General features: G+C 42.7%; 1 protein-coding gene across 3 annotated transcripts; it reads right to left on the bottom strand.

Moving 5' to 3' along the window:
- Window positions 1–1,014: 1,014 nt before the first annotated feature.
- Window positions 1,015–20,669, bottom strand: URB2 (URB2 ribosome biogenesis homolog). 3 transcript variants are annotated; one of them, XM_085575430.1, is made up of 10 exons: window positions 20,553–20,669; window positions 20,209–20,374; window positions 18,833–19,009; window positions 14,245–17,596; window positions 12,694–12,854; window positions 11,393–11,503; window positions 10,269–10,511; window positions 9,809–9,899; window positions 8,062–8,201; window positions 1,015–4,343 (listed from the first exon to the last, which is right to left on the bottom strand). In XM_085575430.1, exons 2-10 carry the CDS (start codon window positions 20,332–20,334, stop codon window positions 4,146–4,148), a joined length of 4,599 nt encoding a protein of 1,532 aa, XP_085431556.1. In that variant the 5' UTR covers window positions 20,335–20,374; window positions 20,553–20,669; the 3' UTR covers window positions 1,015–4,145. The 3 variants fall into 3 exon arrangements, with proteins under 3 accessions (XP_085431556.1, XP_021382817.3, XP_085431557.1); XM_021527142.4 differs by having other exon boundaries at window positions 20,522–20,646; XM_085575431.1 differs by lacking the exons at window positions 1,015–4,343; window positions 8,062–8,201; window positions 20,553–20,669 and adding an exon at window positions 9,001–9,105 and having other exon boundaries at window positions 20,209–20,474.
- Window positions 20,670–20,688: the final 19 nt, after the last annotated feature.

The following is a 20,688-nucleotide window of genomic DNA, read 5'->3' as shown; positions in this document are numbered from 1 at the left end:
GTACTGCTCAATAGCAAGTCAAGTTTCACTTCCCCTTGTCTGTGACATAAATATCACTGGGTAGCTACAATAACAGGAGCCTTCCTTTCTGGAAATTTTGACTGTTTGCAGAATACATCACTGATCACTCAGCACCAAATGCCACTACTACCTACAATGGCACTTTCACATGTTTCTCATTGAAAAAAAATCAAGCAGTCATTTAGCTGGAAAAAAAAAAAATGTTCTATGTTGAGGAATCCACCACTTCCCCAGGGAGATTACTCCAATGGCCAATTGTTCTCTCTGTGAAAAATTTTCCTCTTGTGTCCAACTGGAATGTCCCCATTTTCACCTTTAGCCTTTGTGTTTTCCATGTGATTCCTTGCAAAAAGGGAGTCTTCATCTTCTTTGTAGCCACCATTTAAATACAGGAACACAGTGATAAGGTCTCCCTCTAAACCTTATTTTCTCAAGGCTAAACAAACCCAGTTGTCTCAGCCTTTCCCCCCATGGAAAGCTTCCCTGCCTTTGATCATCATTGTAGTCCTTCCCTGGACCTTCTCCAGCCTGTCCACCTCTTTTGCATAGTGGGGAATAAAATTGATTGCATTATACCTGGTGTGGCCCAACAAGCACTGAATAGAGTGAGATAATGTCTTCTTTCCTCTGCTGGTGATGCCCTTTTGATGGGACTGAGTATCCCAATGGATTTCTTTGCTGCAGAAGCCCACGTTCACTCATACTGAGCTTGTTGGTCACCAGGACCCCCAGTCCCTTTCCATAAATCTGTTCCCCACAGGGGCAGATCCCAGGCTGTGCTGGACTCTTGGATTATGTTTTCCCAGGTGCAAGACCCTATGTTTGTCTTTGTTGAATTTCACAAGGTTTTGTTAGCCCAGCCTTCCAGCCTACGCAGGTCTTCTTGCAGCCCGGTTCTCCTGTCCCAAGTGTTCACTTCCCCACTCAGTTCAGTATCATCAGCAAACTGTGTCACTGGAGGCATGTCCTGGTTCAGCAATAATGGTACAGAAATGTCTCAATATATTCCTTTATTAATATTATTATGTTTTAACTCATCCGGGTAGCTTTGGAAGGAGCCTTCTGTTATCCAGAAGCTCTGGAACTGCATCAAGCAAACAAACAGGAAGCTACTGATTCATTTCAAGCTTAAAGGAAAGTACTCAGTACATAGTCTCTTCCCAAAAGGTATGATCAGGAAAAATAATTTTTGAATAAGTAACACAATTTCTAACATCTTAAACAATCATCTTTTTTGACATTTCTATCCACAATTGCAAGGTAAATCAAGTATTAAGCCCCACTGTCAGCTAAGTAGAAAAATCAGCTGATTTTCACAGCAGCTAGACAAAAATAAGGAGTAAATAAACCCAGCATGATTTTTGTTGGTCTTGACTGTTCTTCTTGCCTTTCCTGTTTCTTGCTATTTGAGCCAGTTTTGGCACAGCAGACTTGGGCACTGCCCATGCACCAGTAAAAAACACTGCACGCAGAGTCACAGGCCGAGCCAGTGGCACAGCCAGCAGGACCCTGAGATCCCAGCCCCCGAGTTCTGCCTGCAGGGGTAATTTCTGTCCATGCTGCAGCAGAAGCCCTCGGAAGAGATGTGCTGCAACAACAATTGGAAATCTGGCCAAGAATATCTGTAAGGTCTGGAGATTCACGCACACAGAACGACGCTCCGGTGAAACAAAGGTCATAATTCCTGGCCTTTACCCGAGATGGTATTTCTTTCACACCCTTTACCTTCCTGATGCTCAGAGCTCATAAACTGACCCAGCCTAGGAGGAAGGGCTCCAAAAGTGATCTCCGGCGGTGCTGTGTACCCTTGCAGGATGGCCCCATCGTGTGACAACAGAGGAAACTGCACCCGCGTGGGAATGCACTCGGAGTACAAAGCCTGCTTTCTCAGCAGGTGGTCCTCTGCCAGTGATTTAATTTATTCTAGCTGAAAAAAAATCCGGAGCAGTTCTTGGACAAAGACCTGGGATTAGCAAGTGAAAGACAGCCTTCAGTTTTAACCCCTTTGTCACTTCTACACAGAAACGCTGCTTTGTGCTTCAGAATTCCACTGCTTTGCATGGAGGAGAGGGGCTGTGGGATAAGTGGCAGTTGCATGGCGTGTTTGAAATAAAGGTTTAATTGTGGCAAGATTTCAGATTTTCATTCATTCAAGCACTGTACCCTTTTGATAGCAGGGGTTAGTTAATTCCATCACCCCTGTACATCTAAGCCAGTTACACATTTTCATTTCCAAGCCAAGAGGTTAAAATTGGTAACAATTTAAAAGTTAGTATTAATGAAATAAAACTGAGGTCAACTGAAGTAGTTTACCTCCTCTGGCTAGTGTTATTTACTGTGGTCTGCACTCAGAAGCTTTTGAGCTGTGTGTGTGGCTTGCACCATATGGCTGCATCAGGGGAGCCTTGACACTTACACGCCAGAGATGCTACCTCACTTCCTTCCTCCCTCACTTCCTTCCTCCCCCGCTCCAAACCCAGCTCTCTTTTTTTCTGCTGTTCTTTCCACACCCTCTCCCGGTGCTCAAAACCTTCCTTTGTTTTCCATTGTATTAACTATCTCCACCCCGAAGACCTCCCCTCTTTGGTGCCCCTTTGTATGCCCCCAGCTCCTACATGTTTCCCTTCTGGGATCTATGTCACTGTCCCAGTTCGTGGTGGGGCAGAAGTAACAACCCTTCCCATCGCTGGCCCACACAAAATAAAATACAGAAGTGGCCCAGTGGTGCACAGGATCCAGCTTGGATAGAATTAACTTGCTTCATGGCAGCTTGTGGTTTGCATTTGTGACTAGAAAAAGCATTAACAACACTTTTACTTCTAAACAGCACTTCCACAGTATCGAAACCCTCCAAGATGTTTTTTCAGGATGAGAGTAGGGTTGTCTCCAGTCCAAAGGATGAAGTTTAGAGAGCCCTGGTCACCTCCCTTATCTGAGACACATGGAGCCCTTTGTCCCAAACCAACTTCATCCTTTGGACCTTGCTATGAGACAGATGGATCGAGAAAAGCAGCAAGCCACATTTCAGTCTCCCTCTGCCCACCTCGTTTATAGCTTAAAGCAAATAATCATATGAGAGTATTGAGTTCTTTCTACTACCTACATGCACATGTGAAGACTGTTTTACCACTTACATAAAAATTAGATCTTTAGTATGTATCATTAAAAAAAAAAACAACTTTGTCATTTAGCTAATAAAGAGAGCTATTTGAAAAAACTTGATAAAGCTTCCTGTCAGAAACTGAGCTGAGCTGCAAGAAGTTGAGGGCTCACTCTTAACCTAGAGTGAATGCAAAGCAACAAGACTCAGCTTAGACCAAGAAGGGTCTCAGACAGTAACAGTGGTAATTAACATTTGTCAAAAGCTAACAGAGAGTGAACTGAGAGTGACCACAGCTCAGATGACTAAGTGTAATTGCTTAATGACAGTAAATCGACCACAGCTCCAGGTAGTCAGTCTTTCTGATTATCATGAGATCAGAGGATAATACAGTTGGGAAAGAAATTCAATAGGTCAGACCAGGTTGCCCAGGGCTGGACTGGACAGCAAAACCAATCAAGCAAAAAGATACAATCTTTCAAATTTTTTACTGTTACTTCTGCAGGTTTGCACCATAACCTACTGTATGACTGAGTAACATTGACAATTTCTACAGTTACAGAATGTAAAATAACAAGGTACAAAAATAAGTACTTTAACTGCTTTAATTCTGCTTACCATGTAAGCAAAAGCAGGGGTTTTATTCCTCACTGGCTTTTAGAGAGGACTATTGCTTCCACAGGAAAGCACCATGATGTGCCAAAGCCTGAAGCCTGACATCTGCTGCCAAATTGCAGTGAGCTTCCCAGGGCTCCCAGAGATCACCAGGGGCCAGCAGAGGCACAGCAGTTCTGCCATTTGTGGCGCAACGCAGGACCAGAACCAACAGCACAGCACATCCTCCCTCCCCAGTTCCCTTTGTCCCAGTTATGAAGGCTGGCTGTATAGGGATAAATGCAACCCATGTTTAGGACCCTCCTCAAGTTCAATCTTACTCGTTATCCCAAACCAAACAGCAACTGAGTATCTTCTGAGCACTGCAAGATCAATTAATAACTGATCACACAGCACCAGGCAGGATTCATCATGCAGTGTACTTTTCCTCCCCCTGCTTTTTTGCTTTGTGGTAGTGGTTGTAATCATTGTACAGATCCTTGAAGACCTGCCTCACACCTGCTGGGAGTGATGCACTTAAGAACTTGATGTCCCGCTCAATGCAAAGGTCAAGGATGTGATATATTCCTTCTGTGAGATGTGCTTTCACAGCTGGGTGCAAAGTCACCTGCAACAAGAACAAAATTGCCTTAAACTTGAAGACAGAAAGGCAAGATAACACCATTTCCACAGTCAGTATACATTAAATGCTGACAACATTATCCTTTGTATCAGACCATCTGGAACAGCCCATTAGATAAAAGCCAAGATTTTGACTTGTGCAGTATTTTCCTGAATTTTGCAAACATGTTTTGCAAAACAAGCACAGCCCTTGCAGTAAAATGCACAGGAGTACTATACACACTGCTGTGGTGGCAAAGACACTAATCATCCTGGAATTACATGGACACTCTAATTTAAAAAACCCTAAAATACTTAGCTTGGATTACACGTTTCAGTAGATTCTGCATGTCTTCTATAGGCTGTATGCTATTATGTCAGTTTCAAATGAGCACTTCATTTACATTGGGTAGAAACAATTTCAACTTATCACTTAACAATTTCATATTTATCTAACTGTTTTTTTCTGAGTACTTCAATGTGCACACCTTAATAAAAGAAGCCTTCAAAAATCTCAGAAACGTGTATTTCCTTAATCTGTTTTAACACCAAGAATCTGGTACCTTGCCTGAAGTCATGCAGAAAGCTGGAGGAATACAAGAAATGACTCAGGACTGAGCACCCTGCTCCCAACATTACCTCTGCTCAACCCCATAACCAGTAGAACTGCCACTAACAACCAGGAACATCAGCGCTGGCTCTGGAGCCCTCTGCTGCTCTAGGCTAATTGAAATTTGTCCTGTGCCCACAAATCACTTGCTAAATACTTCACTGCCCAAGACAGAGCTGGCCTCTGGCATCATCACATTATCTTTGCTGCAGAACCATGTCTTATCTTTGCTGAATCCCAAAATTAGCTTTATGCCTCCAGATGTGAGCTTCTGCACTCCAGGCCTAATGAAAATTATATAAAAAGCTGTCATTAAAATTCAGGCTTCTTTCTTCCTTAGGCAACTAATAAACTTTCTGCTAATGAAGTGCACTCCTCATGACTGTGACAGGCTCCCGCTCTCTTTCTGCCCTAAATGTGGAACAGATAATATGTTTTGTCAGATCCACTAATATAGCAGGGAAAAACATATAGCAGGCATTGCGGCACCTAAGACTTCCTTTAGATCTGTGATCCTGAAGAGTTTGCATGTGTTTGCATGTGTTGTAATTTTTCCCTTCTCTCTCAGTCAATCAATTGGTTTGTTTACAACATATGTTTTTTCTCCCTACACTGTGCAATACAGTCGGAAAACAGCTGAGCATCACATCTCCCAGTGAATGCACTGGGCTGGGTCCTCCCTTCCTAGAGCAGAAAAATGACTGCAGAGAACAAGGACAGGAAAACCCACAGCTATTGACAATATGGACCAGATGGCCCACTTGGGATAAGCAGCTATCTCAGAGCTGCAGTTAATGGAACTGCATCCCTCACATCACAAATTCATCTTGTCCTGAGCCTCATTTGGGCCATTTTTGCTTTGCAGTTTCCCATAAACACCACTAACACCATGGGAAGCAGAACCAAAGATTTAAACAGCTGCCACTACTGGCTGGCAGTTAATTATACTTCTAAGTGGTTTATGGTCTATACAGTTAGCACAACCAATTTGTCAAGCATTACAGAATTCTTGATGTGAGACATTAAATGTGTGAAGAGGTATTCCACTATTGCTGAATTAAGCAACAGCTCATAGGCAACAAGCAGAAAGCACTGTCAACAGTATGAAAGAGATGCCACCCACTGCAGTAAGGAATCTTTCTAGATTAATACAAAATAATTTGTGGTATAAAGAGGAAGCACTGAAGGAGCTGTTACACAACCACTTTAGAGGTAAGTGACTGCTTAGATCAGTAGCTTTCATCACTTCTAGTTTGCAGACCCTTAAAGGGGTTTCAGTAAGTGTGCAGATGCCTACATAGACTTAAATCTACTAACATGTTTTCTCAGTTATCTTTGCTAGACCCACAGGGTCTTCATATCACAGAGAGAAAGCCACTGATCCTGACTCAGAAGAGATGAATAGTTAAAAGAGGTTTTCTCTCCCTCTGCAGAACAACATGAAAGGTGTGTACATGCCCCATTTAAGATAGGCATCTGAGGGCCCCCTTTCCTCTGATATCCACCAATCTCAGCACTCTAATGAGCAAATAAATCATCACCTAGTTGTGATGTATCTATTCTGTCAGACAGAAAACACTTCCTTTGCCACAGTGTCTGGTGGCTCACTACACCAATTTCCCCTTCCACACCCTAATATTCCATGCATAGATTACTGATATGTGGTTTCAGCTATCATCCATCACTTTCCATTTCCCAGTGAACATCTTGCACAAAACTTTCCTAGACATCTCATGAGAGTGAGTACTCCTGCTAATACTGAAACAAGTGTCCTTTTGACTTAAAAAGGTCGTTTGACAATTCAAGTCAGGCTTTCAGACTTACATTCAGTGATGACCAGATTACAGGATTCACAGATGGTTAAAGGGAAGAGAAGCTGTTTTAACAATAATTTTCCCTTTGCTGAACTACTACATTCACTATGTAAACAATAACCAACTAACCAGGAACAGTAAATAATATGGCTAAAATCTGACATCTCCCATTGTTTTGCTCCCCCATTCCACCCCCCACCAAAACAAAAAAGAAAAAAGACAGGCAACAGAGAAGGCAGCAAAGTTTAACCTCTGTAATAACCTTCATGGTTAGTTACACTGGTTACACCACAATCCTTCAGAAACACAGCACCTGTTAGGAAATTTAGTCTTTGTTTTTAAACCCACTTACAATAAGAAAATCCTTTCTGTATTTCAGCCCACACCCAGGCCAGAACCACAAATAATCAGTTTGCAGGTACTTGCACCACAAGCAGCATTTCACCAAATCTTGGTGAAACCTACATCTATTGGGCTGAAGAAAATGACAAGCTGGTTACCTCTGGATGAGAGAAAACACTGATCTGGCTCTGGCATCCGTAAGAATAGAAGTATTTGCTTTCAGTAAGGATCAGAATGACAGCTTTGGTACAGAAGGAGAATTACTGAAAAGCTAAGAATACTTGCCTTGGCAACATTTTTTTTTCATTCATTTAATCATTTAAACCATATTAAAAGATTTTTTCCAGGATAATTTTCCACCATTACTTACTTTGCTAGATGAGGACTTAACTGCTATCAGTCCTGGACAACTGAGACTATTTGGGAGATAAGCTTATCTACCAGATGTATAAGAAAGACACTTTTAACAATGATAGTGGCAAAACTCCAGAACAGGTTGTCCAGAGAGGTGGTGGATATCTCATCCCTGGAAACATTGGATGGCCAGGTTGGATGTGGCTATGAGCAACCTGATCTATCTCATTGCAGAGAAGTTGGACAAGATGACCTTTAAAGGTTATCTTTCAACCTTTTAACCCAAACCATTCTATGATTCTATGAAGAAAAGAAACACCCAACATGGCACTAAAGCAAAACTGCTTTGTACCTGGGCACTGCATTGTTTTACCTTTAAAGATAAAAACCACAGCCTACACCCTTGGAAAATTTTCCAGGAGTTTGGTAAGAAAAATTTTCATGAACTTTTGCATAATACAAAAGCCTGGACCAAACCTGCATCACCATGAGGTATAACAATTGTAACTTCACAAATTTTACAGAATTTAACAGAGCTGCCTTTGGAACAACAACTCCAAAGCTAGCACAATATTATGACACTTTCAAGATGGATGAGAACATACCTTCTGCAATTCAGTCACATAATGAGCCACAATGAAAGCAGAAAACACAGTGAAGTCCTCCATTTCTGCAGCAATATAAGTATACATCCGTTCCACCAAGTGTGCACATTTCAGTATCATTTCAAACTCATCCCTGTTGCCTAAAACACAAAGTGAGATGCAGCCTGGCATTTGAGGCTTAAAAACATTAGAGGAAAAAAAAAACCCAGAAGAAGCTTAAAAACATTAGGGAAAAAACCCCAAAAGAATCATTTGGCCTTCCATGACTCTTGAACAACATGAGGCCAAGGACAGCTTGCGTATTTAATCATCTTTTCTTATCAAGCCACATCTAGAGGCCCCCCACAAAACACAAAATGCATCTCTTAGAATGGCTTTGTAAGAGCACACTGATTCCAATTTCATGTGCACTGCAAGACAAAAATTACTTGTTAGAGATGTTGAAGTGCTCACAACAGCAGTTAAGGTCCCTTCCACAATTCAGTTCCAACTAGCACTGTGGAGGAGAGAATGAAGAGACAAGAAAATTATATTCCCTGCCTAGGAAAAATAAGACATTTCTTAGAAACAGCATAGTAAGAAAGTTCTTTGATGAGATCTATTATGTGGAATACAGCAGCAAAACCTGCATCACTGGAGGTATCTAAAGTGAGACTGGTGAGATCAGTTGAGAATTAACTCAGTAGGCAGAGAATGAAGAGAGCTAGTACAAACAAGGGAGAAGGGAAATCCAAAAATTACTTCCATGTTACTTGTTACAAAAACAGAACAATCCTGCAAAGATAAACAGCATCATTTTCAGCTTGAGGATGCCATGTACCTGTAAGCTTCCTGTGATGATTGCCTTATGTAAACATATTGCAGAAGCAAGAAATTTCTCCAAATCTGGCACTAGTTTAACATACCTTTTCCTCTATCACTGAGCCTCAGCTAATATATTCCTCTACAATGAATACATACACTTACATTTCCCCACAGCTGTGGGCAACACATCAGCTGAGATAAATCTGAACATGGCACAGGCTGTAGGGCATCAGCAGAAAGCTGGAATACAATCAGTTTCAGGCCATGAAGTCAACTTGTCTGAAAACCCTGCACTATTAATGACAGTGTATCTGTGTCCTGACCATCTTAATCATTGTGGACATCTCTGACTTGTCTACTTTTACTATGTAAACTCTTTAATAATTTCCAGCAATAAGCTTGTTTTTCCCTTTCCTGTTAGGATATTTAATTACCCTTATTCTAAATCTTTGACCATATAGATATATCATCTAATCCCAACTGATGCTTCAGATACACGTAGAGTTCTTATACTTAGCATAGAATGGTGACAGCTCAGCTCTGTAGTAAACATTGTTTCAATCTCAAAAAATTCCATTTGGGATTATAACTCACACACATTAGCATGAATCACTGGAGCTCACAGCCACCATGCTTGCAGACACAGGGGTTGATAGGAAAAGCAGAAACTGGGCATAGCAAGCCTTACTGCTTCCTGTCTACTTGCCAGCCAGTCAGTGAAGAATAACTTATTCACCAAAAGCAATGCTGTCTGCATGCAGCACCCCAGGAGCCCCAGTTATCTTCTTAAGCACATAATCACAAAGCTCATCCCCAATTTTTCATAAAGGACAGACAGGGCTGACAGTTTCAATGCCACATCTAGGTTTTGAGGACTTTGTCCTGCTCAGCATCTCCTCTTCTGGAGTACATATATAAAGCAAAGGTGGAAAAGATATGGTACCTCTGTCTCCTTTCTGACGTCCTTCATGAATGACAGAAACAACAAGACGATGGAAACTGTTCAGAAAGGATGGTGCTGCTTTGAACAGCACCTGAAAAATACAGAAAATAAAAATATGTGAGAATACATAGTAGAGGGAGTGAAGAGGGTAGAAACTATCTTCTCATTCTGCATCCTGAGCCATTTGTGCTTCTAGAATCAATCATAGAAAAACAAAACATTTTCTCCTAACCTAGCATCAGATGCTCACAAGCAATCCACTGCCAAAGAACAACAGTGCAGACACAAGCAAAGCAGGAAAGCAACTGAAATTATGTGATTTTGAGATTCCCAGCTTTTAAATTACAAGTACAATGGACTTTCATACTACCAAGACACAATATTTCAAAATCATAAAAAAATTCTATCACTAGTATGTTTTCTCTTTCAAACCTTTTCCCCTTCTCCCACCCCATCATACCTTTGGATGACACTGCACAATAGAGAAGAGCACTTCATGGACCCCCAGGAAGACACCATAATAGTCTTCTGTCTTCAGATGATCCAGAGGGACTATTAGAAGAATGCTGAATGCCAATGAAACATGATGTGGATTCACGAGAATCCCTTCTCCCTGTCTCAGCAGAGCTGCTACAGTCTCTAGAATAGGTATAACTATGATGGAAATCAGTGCCGGGTCCTGACAGGCCTCTTTGGTTTGCAGCTACAAGACAGGAAACAATGAGAAATGCATTAGCCACTTATCATAAGTGTTGGAACACCAGAGAACCCTAATACTCTGAATAAAGTCAATGGAACTAGACCTGTGCTAGCTGGACTGGCAGGGAGACTCCTGCACCCGAGCCATTTTCATCCACTTGTGCCTTGTATGAGGATGCATATGATGCATTCCAAACAAACAAATGCTGTGAGCATTTGAATGGTAACTGGAATGGCAATTATTCCCCAGCCTCCTGAAAATGAGCACATCTTCACATGAATCCAATGATGCAGTTCACTCCTTTATATGCATGCAAAACCTATCAAAACTGCAAGCTTATGATTCCCAGGCATTGCAGAACCAACTGCTGATAAATTCTTGCCTAGATATATCATCACAAAAGAAGAAAAACCTACATCACTAGGTTTATATGCTGTACAAATGAAGGGCAGGAAACTTGGGTTTGATTAGTTTCAGTTAAGTTTCCCTTTCATAATTCAGTGAATTTATATAATTACTTTTTTCCATAAGCATTTGTTTTGCTGCAACACATGGCTGATGGTCATCTTTTCCTTTGGACAGGAGGAGGGACAGGAGACAAACTGTACTCTGCAGTCTAACAAGTTTCTCCCAAGCTCCATATTACACAGTGTAGTTCCATAAAATTACTGTGTATAAGTAACAGATGATCTGCACACCGCACTCACAGGAGATTTCCTTGAGGAAGGAGGAGAAAAAGGGTCTAGACAAAAACATTCAGCTGAATATGGCATGGATTTGTTTAGTTTTTGTTCCCGTGTGCCTCTGTGCACCTTAGCTGTATTCACTAGAGAATCTAACAGATAGGAGGGGTAGGTAATGAGTTACAATAAAGAGATACTTACAACTAAAGCTGTGATAATCTGTGGGCTGGCAAACCAGAAAGCTTTTCCTTTGTCTCCACTTAATGGGCAGCTGAGCAACAATTTGGTTAGCGTAACAGCTGACAATACTTCCTGCAGAAAGCAGACAGATCATCAGTCAGGAGTACAAGGCACACTGGCTCCTTTCAAGTACAGAACAGCTCTTTCAAGGTCAGTGGCACTTTTGAGCATTACCAGAGCCTTGACACATGAAAGGCCTCCCACCAATACCTCTCTTTGGAAACTGTGAAGTAAGCAGCAGCTCAACAGAATTCAATGCACTGAGCAGCACTGACCCAAATGTACTTTACGCCACATTTGCTTCACAATCAACTTACTGTAAAAAAAAAGCTTACATGACTTTTAAGAAAGGAAAGCCTTCTCATACAACTGCCACTAGATAATAGAGGAAAGCAGAGGCAATACAAGGATACCAGTACACTATCAATTAAGAATGCTGCTTTTGGCAGCAGGGTTTTTTTAACTGCTAGTTGTTTATACAGCTAATAAAAGAAGCATATTGCAAGCTGCATTCAGGTGGCAGGAATTATCTGTGCAGTTCAGGAATTCCAGATACTCTTTCAAATAGATGCATCAAGAACTGATGCAGCACATCCACGTCTCTTTCTGACAAATAAAACAGGGCGGGATAATCCCAGAAATTTAACCCAAGTGTCATTATCAAGTCACTGGGCTTACTATGGAGCATACAGCAGACTTTTTATTGCCAAAAGTGTTCCATACATCATCACTGGTTCTTATGCTGCTCTGAAGAAGGACACATAATTTTAAAAAGATACTGAGTGCTATCTGGGTATTGCTGAGTAGTCTTTAGAGCAACAAGTACCAAAAGCACAGGGGCAGTTTTGGTTTTACTTAAAAATGTCACCACTTCTAAAAGTGCATTTAACCTTGAAAAAAAGAGCCACAGACAAACACTAACTGCTGGTATCTGTTGTGCAAGAGCAGCAAGTAGGAAAGAGCTTCCAGCATGGCATGTAACACCACAGCTGTGTGATTTCATTGACAATACATAGAACAGAGACTGCAGAGTCCTTAGGCTGGACAGAAAGTTTTTTGAGTAGGTTTCCATGATCTTTCCACTTCTCAATTTATATAAAGAACAGAGTACAGTCAGAAAGCCCTCATCCATGTAAGGATCACTGAACATAAAGCGGGAAGAAGAAAAAAATACTTAACAAAAATCATTCAGCCAACAACCTTTTTTCAAGATACAGCAGACTGCAGAAGGAAGTTAAAAACATATAAAGCTCATGCCTTACTTTAGCCTTCTGCTGCCAAATATTCTTCACTTCCAGTCCCTGCAGCACCAGCCTCATTATGGCATAAAACTCCTCGGCAGAGCAGTTTCCCAGCACCTGGACAAGCACGTCTGTCAGCTCCATCTCCATACTTCGGATCACCTGGGTTGTAATTGCAGGACCTGCATAGTCAAGAGACAACAGTAATCAATTCCCAAGACAAGGATTTCCACAGGTAAGAACAGGGCAAACTAAAAAGAAAACAGTTCTGGGGATACCTTCTTAACACTCAAATACATAGAGGGCTTGATACTTTACCTTTCTCCCCACTAGTACAATAACTTGATTTTCTCAAGTATATCCTACCCTCAGGTTCAGAGCAATCATCATACCAATAAAAAGTCTTCAGTAATACAGAAAGACTACACCAAAGCAACTCCACAAGCCAAAGGAGTAGGCTAAGCAAGTCACAAGTCTTTTCTACAGATGGTGGCTAGAGACTCATCACAAATCACAAAAGCATAAAGCTTTTTCTATGACTACTTAATGGCAATACAAACACTGAGATCACAACTGTAGATCACTTAACAGTAGTCTCCAAAGCAGGGTGTATACACCCAAGGGTGTGCACAAGACAATTCACTGGGATGTGGGAATAATAAATAAAATATTTTTAATACAAAAATATATTTTAAATAGTGTTTACTTCATCTTTATCTCATGCTTTTTAAGCATTTTCTGTATGTGTGCTTTATAATGTACATAGTGGAGTAGCACACGTATAATTTTTAAGTAAATTACATTCAGGCTGTGTGTTCAATTTCTTAGGTTTTTTTAATGATAGGTGTGTGCAATCAAAAATGTTTGGAGACCAGTGCACCAGAGCGTGCCAGTAATAAGTTTGACAAATTCCAGCAGTTTGAAGAAGTCAAAGAGAACAGTTACTCCTGCTCTGTGTTCATCTCTCTTTCTTAATGAGATAATATAAAGGAGCCATTAGGTTCCCATAGCTGGCAGCAGAGGTTTTTAATGTAATTTCCAGCCCTAGCTCTTTATTTAGTGAGGATAAAGGAACCAAACAGTCAATACCCCACAGAACTTATCAGAATTACCACATGGCGTTCATCATCCATAACAGGTAACTTCCACTGTTCTATAAACAGATACAAAAGCAGATGAGTATTTTACTCTAAGATCTGACCTGGTGCAGATCAGCTGCTTCAGTAGTGCCTACTATACACGATCAAGACACTGAACTTCAGTCCTACCTCCAGAAGTACTACTATGTTCCAATTACTTTCAAAATGTTCTACCAGGCATGAGTAAATAAGGACCTCAACTTTATTAAGATGCTAACATCTATCAAAAGATCATTACCAAACCAGATGGTGCCTGTGGTCCAGGTACCACAATATTTCCTCCTTGAAAATTTTTCCTGTTACACATTTAAAAAAGGATAGCCTGCTGTTTTAACACACATAAATGCAGACTTTAAAAGAAACTGTATGCTTTGCTAAATGGCTTTTAACTCACAAAATTAGCAAAGGATGTGGAGAAAGAGAGTTTTCATACCAGACAGAAGCTTTTTTATCGCAAAAACAACTATGACTGCAGTTTCTTTTTCAGGATACAGCTCTGGCACGGAGCAGAAGACAGACAGGAACTGCAACGCAAGCTGAAGGAACTGCAGATTATTCCCTGCACAGGGCAGCTCTTTCAGTATCTGAGAATAAAACTCTTGGTACAGTTTAACACGGGGCCGCTTCAAAAACTTGCTGGGCTCCTTCTGCCAGTCCTTCTTGACAGGATGGCTCAGATCTGCTCTGAGGAGAGTAGTGACAGATGGTATGTATGCCACAGGCAAAGGCTGGTTTGGAGTGTTACTCTGAATACCATGTTCAACAGTTCTGACCATCTGCAGAACCACTGGTTCCAACAGAGCACACAGCACATCCGCAGAATGCAGCTTCTTTTCTGGCAGCTGCTGGATGTGCAGTGTGACAACATGACAGAGTGTGGTGAATGCTGTGAGCAGCAACTGCTCAGCTGCGGGATTCCAGTTCTTCCAGTCTATGCTTTTGACTGCACCTGCGTCTGGCCTGCGACTCACCAGGAAAGACATGAACTTTTCCAAGTTGATCTTCACACTTTGTCTTCTTTCAATAATCATATGAAGAAAGTTTTCCAAAAACTCTTGGACTTCCTGGACATACTGTGTCCAAACAGGAACAGTTAAGACATCAGTGAAGAATTTGCAGGCTGTAAGCTGGGAGGTCATGACAGCCTCAAGAACATCACTGGCGTGTAACACCTTAAGAACAGAGCTGGAGTTCCTGCCAGCTTGCAGGCACCTCAGGAGGTGGAAGCAAGTACTTAAAACCTTCAGCAATAACAACCTGCTGCAGGAGACACTGGCCCTGGTATTCACTAGCAGGGATAGCAGCACCAGAAAACACCGAGTACAATCAGAGGGAAGAAAACTGTCTAATTTCAGGAGAGAAACAATTTCTAGCAAACCCAGGCATCTTTGTAGCTGACGTTCCTTCAGGATGACTGGGCAGCCATTTTTTGCCAACAATACTATACACTGAGCAACTTTCTCCAGTGTTTTCCAAGACAAGCTCAGCTCACCCTTCTGCACTTTGTTTTCTGATGATACTTCCAATGGGTCAACCGTTTTGCAAGAAGCCAGAATTTCCTCATGCCAAGGAATATTTGTCACAGACAGCTGCTGCAGTGGCAGATCTACTGAATCCCTGGTAGCAGTGGGCAGCACCATAGCAAACTGATGAATAAGATGGGTGAGAAAAGCACAGTGCAGAACCCTCATTTCTGGTAGAAGAGAGCTGTGGATCAAACTAAGGGATATCTTCGCAATGCTGATGGAAGACTCCTGGTCTGTGGCAGCTTCCTGGGCTTCAGCCAACATCAACATTTCTAGAAGTACATTTGCAATGTACTGTACGTCTTTTAAGGAAATATATGGCAACAGGATGGCCAGGTTGGACATGACGAGGTGCCAGTGTGCTGTGGGGTAGCTAAGTTCAGTTATCGCACTGATATCTCCATCCCACGGTTCAGATTCTCCTCTGCTCATAGCGGATCTTCCAGACTCCAGGATGAAAGCTGCAGCATGCTGCAAGGCCTGTAGGTCAGCTTCAGTCTGCATTAATATCATCTTCATTTTCTGAAGTGTGAGCAGTTCTAAGCAGTATTTACTAGTGGAGGCAAAACTACTTGCAAGTTCCATAACTCTCCTCCAACACTGGTCCTTCACACCAGGCAGAAAAGCTGAAATGCCCCAGTGCCTTGCAGCAGGTTCAGCAACAGCAGTTTCAGCTGTTGGAGACACATATTTACTGCAGCTAACACCAAACAGAGAGTCTACCTCAACCCAAGTGTAAAGAAGGAGGAGAGCAGCATCACTGGTCTTTCTTAGCCAAAGCTCTGACTTTTCTTCCTCACTCCTAGGAGCCTGCAGCAGCTCCATCAGTGGCTGAGTTATTCCCTTCTGTATGTTTGCCATCAAATGCTGGGTACGAAGCACCACAGGGGAAGGAGTGACATCATCTAGACTCCTCATGTTGAACAGAAAAGCATGCAGCACCGAGCACACTGACATCAGCTTCAGGGCCATGTCAATTGATCCTTCAATAGCTGGAATGATAAGGGTCTGGCATTTCTCCACAACGAGACACAGAATGTCCAAAATCTGGTTGGGTGGCAGTTCAAGAAGATACTCACGAAGCTTTGCTGTCAGGCCAGCAGAGAAGACAGACGGCCTCAGTTCATCAACAGCTGGCCGGCAAATGACTGTCAGCACCTCTTCAAAGAGCCGTGGGAACTGCCTCAACTTGGAGTAAATCTGGAATATTGTGTTGATGAGAGTCTCCTGCGGTTTCTTTGTACGTGGCTCAGAGGCCTCTGCATCAATCCAAGCTGACGACACCAAATCATCCAGGTCTGGCTCTACTATAAGGTGGTTTAATGACAGCAGGAGTTTGAGACACCTGAACCAAGCAGGGATGGAAGCTTGGGAGTGTGTAAGGAGCATCTGTGCTAGCTTCCGGTAAAACCCAAACTGCACCTCCTTGTGCCGGATACGGTCACTGGCGACGTTATAGATATCATTGCTGAGCACCAAGTTCAGGAGCTGCTCCAAAGCAAGCAGTTCCATGCTCCAGTTCACAGGGAAAAGCGTATCACTCCTCCCTCCCTCTTGAAGTTTAGAGAGCCTGAGACAGCCAAAAAGCCTGCTGAGCATGTGGAAACACACAAGGTGGTTTTCTGCCTTACAGTACGAGTCCAGAAAGAGCTTATATAGCAGGGACACCGAATCAGCCACAACCGCTCCATGGAGGGCAGGCTCACACAGGTCACTGCCCAGCTTGGTCTGCACTGTGTTGACTGGTAGCAAAAGAGTTTTCTTCTTCTCCTGTTCTGACAGCAGCTCTTCTTTGTAGGATGAGAAAAGCTCAGGCTGAAATAACCCAGCCTGCAGCAAAGTCTCTATTTGGCTTCGTATTTCTCTGCTCAGGTGCTGACACACATGGTTATCATCCGCTTGTGTCCACCTCCTCACAGTCAGTAAGTGCCTCAAGAGCAAACATGGCTGGAGCAAGTGACTTGTCACTTGCCCAAACACACGATTTGGGTTGGTTTGTTGCCTCTGGATCAGGAGGTACTGAGCAAAGGTAAGCTGGAGGACGCTGAACAACTGTGAGCCCACAGCATCATCAGAAGCCAGCTGCTGACATGCCAGCTTGGATAGCTTGCTGAGGAAATCAACCAAAAGCTCACACTTTGCTGTGTAAATGACAGACAGTGAAGGAGTAGAAAGGATGCCACTGGAGCAGCTCAGCACAGTGCCAATGTTCTGCTGTGTTTTTTCAGAATAGGCATCTGATAACCTTTTGTTTATGATCTGAAAAAAGAAACAAAAACAAACCCCAAAAACCAGTCAATTTAGCATACAAAGATGAAGCCCATTATAATGAACCAACAACACCTTCTGTGAGCTGTGGCTGCAAGCAAGGGGGATGTGCCAACAGCTGCTGCTGAGCCTCTCACATCATAGTTTTCAAACTAGAAGCTTCACTGTCCTTGCATTTGTTTGCAGCACTAGATGAGTAAGGAAGCCCTCATGCACGCCACTGGCAACAGCATAAGGCTATCCATACTTGATACTAATCTTTTTCATCCTGCAGAAATGGAATAGGGGTAAATTTCTTCCCTTCCTGAATGGTCCACAAAATTACGCTCCCAACACCAACAAATCTGTACAAAATACACATCTCTGGTCTGATACAGGGAGTTTATTTAGTAAGAATGTCCATGACTAAATATCATCTTTATATTTGAAAATGAGACAAATTCTGATCCTGGTATCTGGAACACGTAGGACAATTCTCTTTTCTCTTTGAAGGATACAATTTCTAGAGAAATTATGCTGCATTTGTCTTAATTGTCTCAAACTTTTAATGTATTTCCCTGCTGTTTTCTCCTTCAATCCACTTTTCACTCACTCCCTTTTCTCACCTTCAGATAATGTCTGCAAACAAACTCAGTAACAATTTAAAAATCTGCGTCTATTTTGTTAAAAATCTTACTTGTCTCCTTATACCTTATTGTGGATGGTTAATCTCCTCAAATGCAACAGTGATGGATGAAAACAGACCCTTAAATTCTTCCCACTGGACCCTTTACCACCTCTGTCCTTGGTGTTCGGGATACCCTGTCCTGTACCTCTAACCTGGTCTTCATCGAGACAGGTTTTCATACCTAGACCACACTTAAATTTGGCACACTTTGAAGCCCAGATTTCATCCAACCAATTCTCCATACCTCACAGTTCAATTTCTACATGTAAAGATAATCTTTTCTTGCTTCCCTTCAATCTGATCAAAATTAAAAGGATCATTTTCCCAGTCATTTTCACTGCCTTTGCGGCCACTCACTAATTGTGTAATTTTTAACCTTAGTGCTGCACAAATAAAAATGTATTGCAGGACAGAAATAGAGAAGCTTTCAGTACAGGTCCTGCAAACTATCAGATTAATGCTATTTCATGAAACATCTGACACTATGAAGAAGAGTCAAGTACTGTAAGAGATACGTGCTGCTATCCAGAATTTTACCAGATATCCACAGTCGTATTTACCTCTGCAACTGAAAAACTGAGACCAACTGTCTTCCCACTCTTTAAGAGATCCTGTAGTCTTTTACTACGGATAACATCGTCAAGATATGCCCAGAGTTTTTCAACAACTTCATCCTCCAGTTCATGTTTCTTCTTGTAGTTGGAAACCAGTGCTTGGGTTACCCAATCCAGTAAAACCTGTTAACAGAGGGGAAAACAAGAAATCTTTAACAACCCCCAAGTAAAAACAGGACAAAAGCAGTACCTCTTCACAGTTACAGCATTTGTGCCTTAGGAACTGTGCTACAGCCAAGCAGAACAGCTTCTGAGTGAGCAGAGGAGTCTGCTCCCAAAGGTTTCAGTTCCTAAGAGCTTATACTCTATACCAAATGTTGGACCTGTGCTTGCATGTACCATCCCAAAACAGCTATAAGGAGTGAACATCTTTACTCTGACAACATTCTAATTCTAACAGTTGATACTGGTTGCAAATGCAGTCTTTTAAATCAGTGCTCAGAGAATCAGCTGGGTTTCACTTTCTGACAGTTGCTATTGCACTCACATCCTTCTCCTCATATGTTTAAATTCACTACCTAAAAATTCAGGCCCAGGAATTTAGATGGGTGCAAACTGGAAAAGATTGAAATCTACTGATTACTGTTTTAAAACTGAAGTTGTGGTGTATGACTAAGTTTAATACTTTAAGTAACTGAAACAATAAGAACCCAAAACACAGATCTCAAATGTGCAAATCCTAGACCCGAAAGTACTGAAGAGGAATAGGACAAGACACCCCTAACCCAAGGAAACACTGCATAGACCTTCAGGAAACAGGGTCAAAACAAAAGACTTAGGATATAGTGTAAGTTCCATGAAGAGAAAAGCAAATCCGTTTCCAAGCAGCAGTCCATGAATGCACTATGTGCTCTTTGTTCATGCACAGCAAGTTCTGAGCACCAGAGAACGCACACATAGCCTCATTCAGTCCTCCCATCCTCAAGTTCTTGTTTTTACCTATGCCCAAAAGCATCGGACTTCGGAGCATCCTGTACTGGACATAATACCAATGGCAATGACAACTCTAAAGACTCGTGTCTCTGGCAGACAGAACACAGGCACTACCCCTTCATCAAGAACATTTCTTCCATCTTGCACGAATGCAGGGCTTTGTGCTGAAGCTACTTGCATGTTGTTATACCTATGTTATTATAAAAACATTTCATGTAACGACAAAGAAACCAAGAGCTGACCACAATCCCAAATCAGTGCTATATTTACAGTGCTATCAGCAAGCTAGAATCTAGATCTGGATTTTAAGACTTTTAAGAATTTTAAGATTTTCATCCACAGCAGCAATCCGCCATCGGTATCACTGCTCATCACGAAAAAGTACTCACTTGCTCCTTATTAGGCAGGATGCACTGGTGAGAAATCCACGCGAACCGGGCTAGCTTGAGTTTGTCCTCCCAAGAAGTCTTGGCGCTTTTCAGCTTCTGGTAAATCCCGGAGTAGATGGCTGCCATGGGGGCGGCACGTGGGAACAGCGAAGAGGCAGGCACACGTCTGGAAGGAGCGCCGAGCAAGAAGGAAGCGGTCGGACGGGCAGCGGCCCCGCGCCCGGCACTCACCCACTCACCCACGTGGCACCGCGCGGGGCCCAAGGGCCCCTCCGCCCGCCAGCCGCCCACGGCCCCGCTCCCCAGCGCCCACCTCTCCCCCGCCAGCCCCCGGTCCCGCTCGCCTTCCCCTCCGCTCGCCGGGCCGTCGCTGCCGCTCCCCGCTCGCGGTACGGCCGGGCGCTGCCGCCGGCCGCCGTCCCCGCCAAGCCGCGCCGGCCGAGCGCCGAGCCCGGGAGGCGGCGCGCTGGGCGAGCCCGC

Source organism: Lonchura striata, chromosome 3, assembly GCF_050655825.1.
Source record: "Lonchura striata isolate lonStrDom1 chromosome 3, ASM5065582v1, whole genome shotgun sequence".
Classification (NCBI taxonomy): domain Eukaryota; kingdom Metazoa; phylum Chordata; class Aves; order Passeriformes; family Estrildidae; genus Lonchura; species Lonchura striata.
This window is presented reverse-complemented; position numbering and strand designations above follow the sequence as displayed.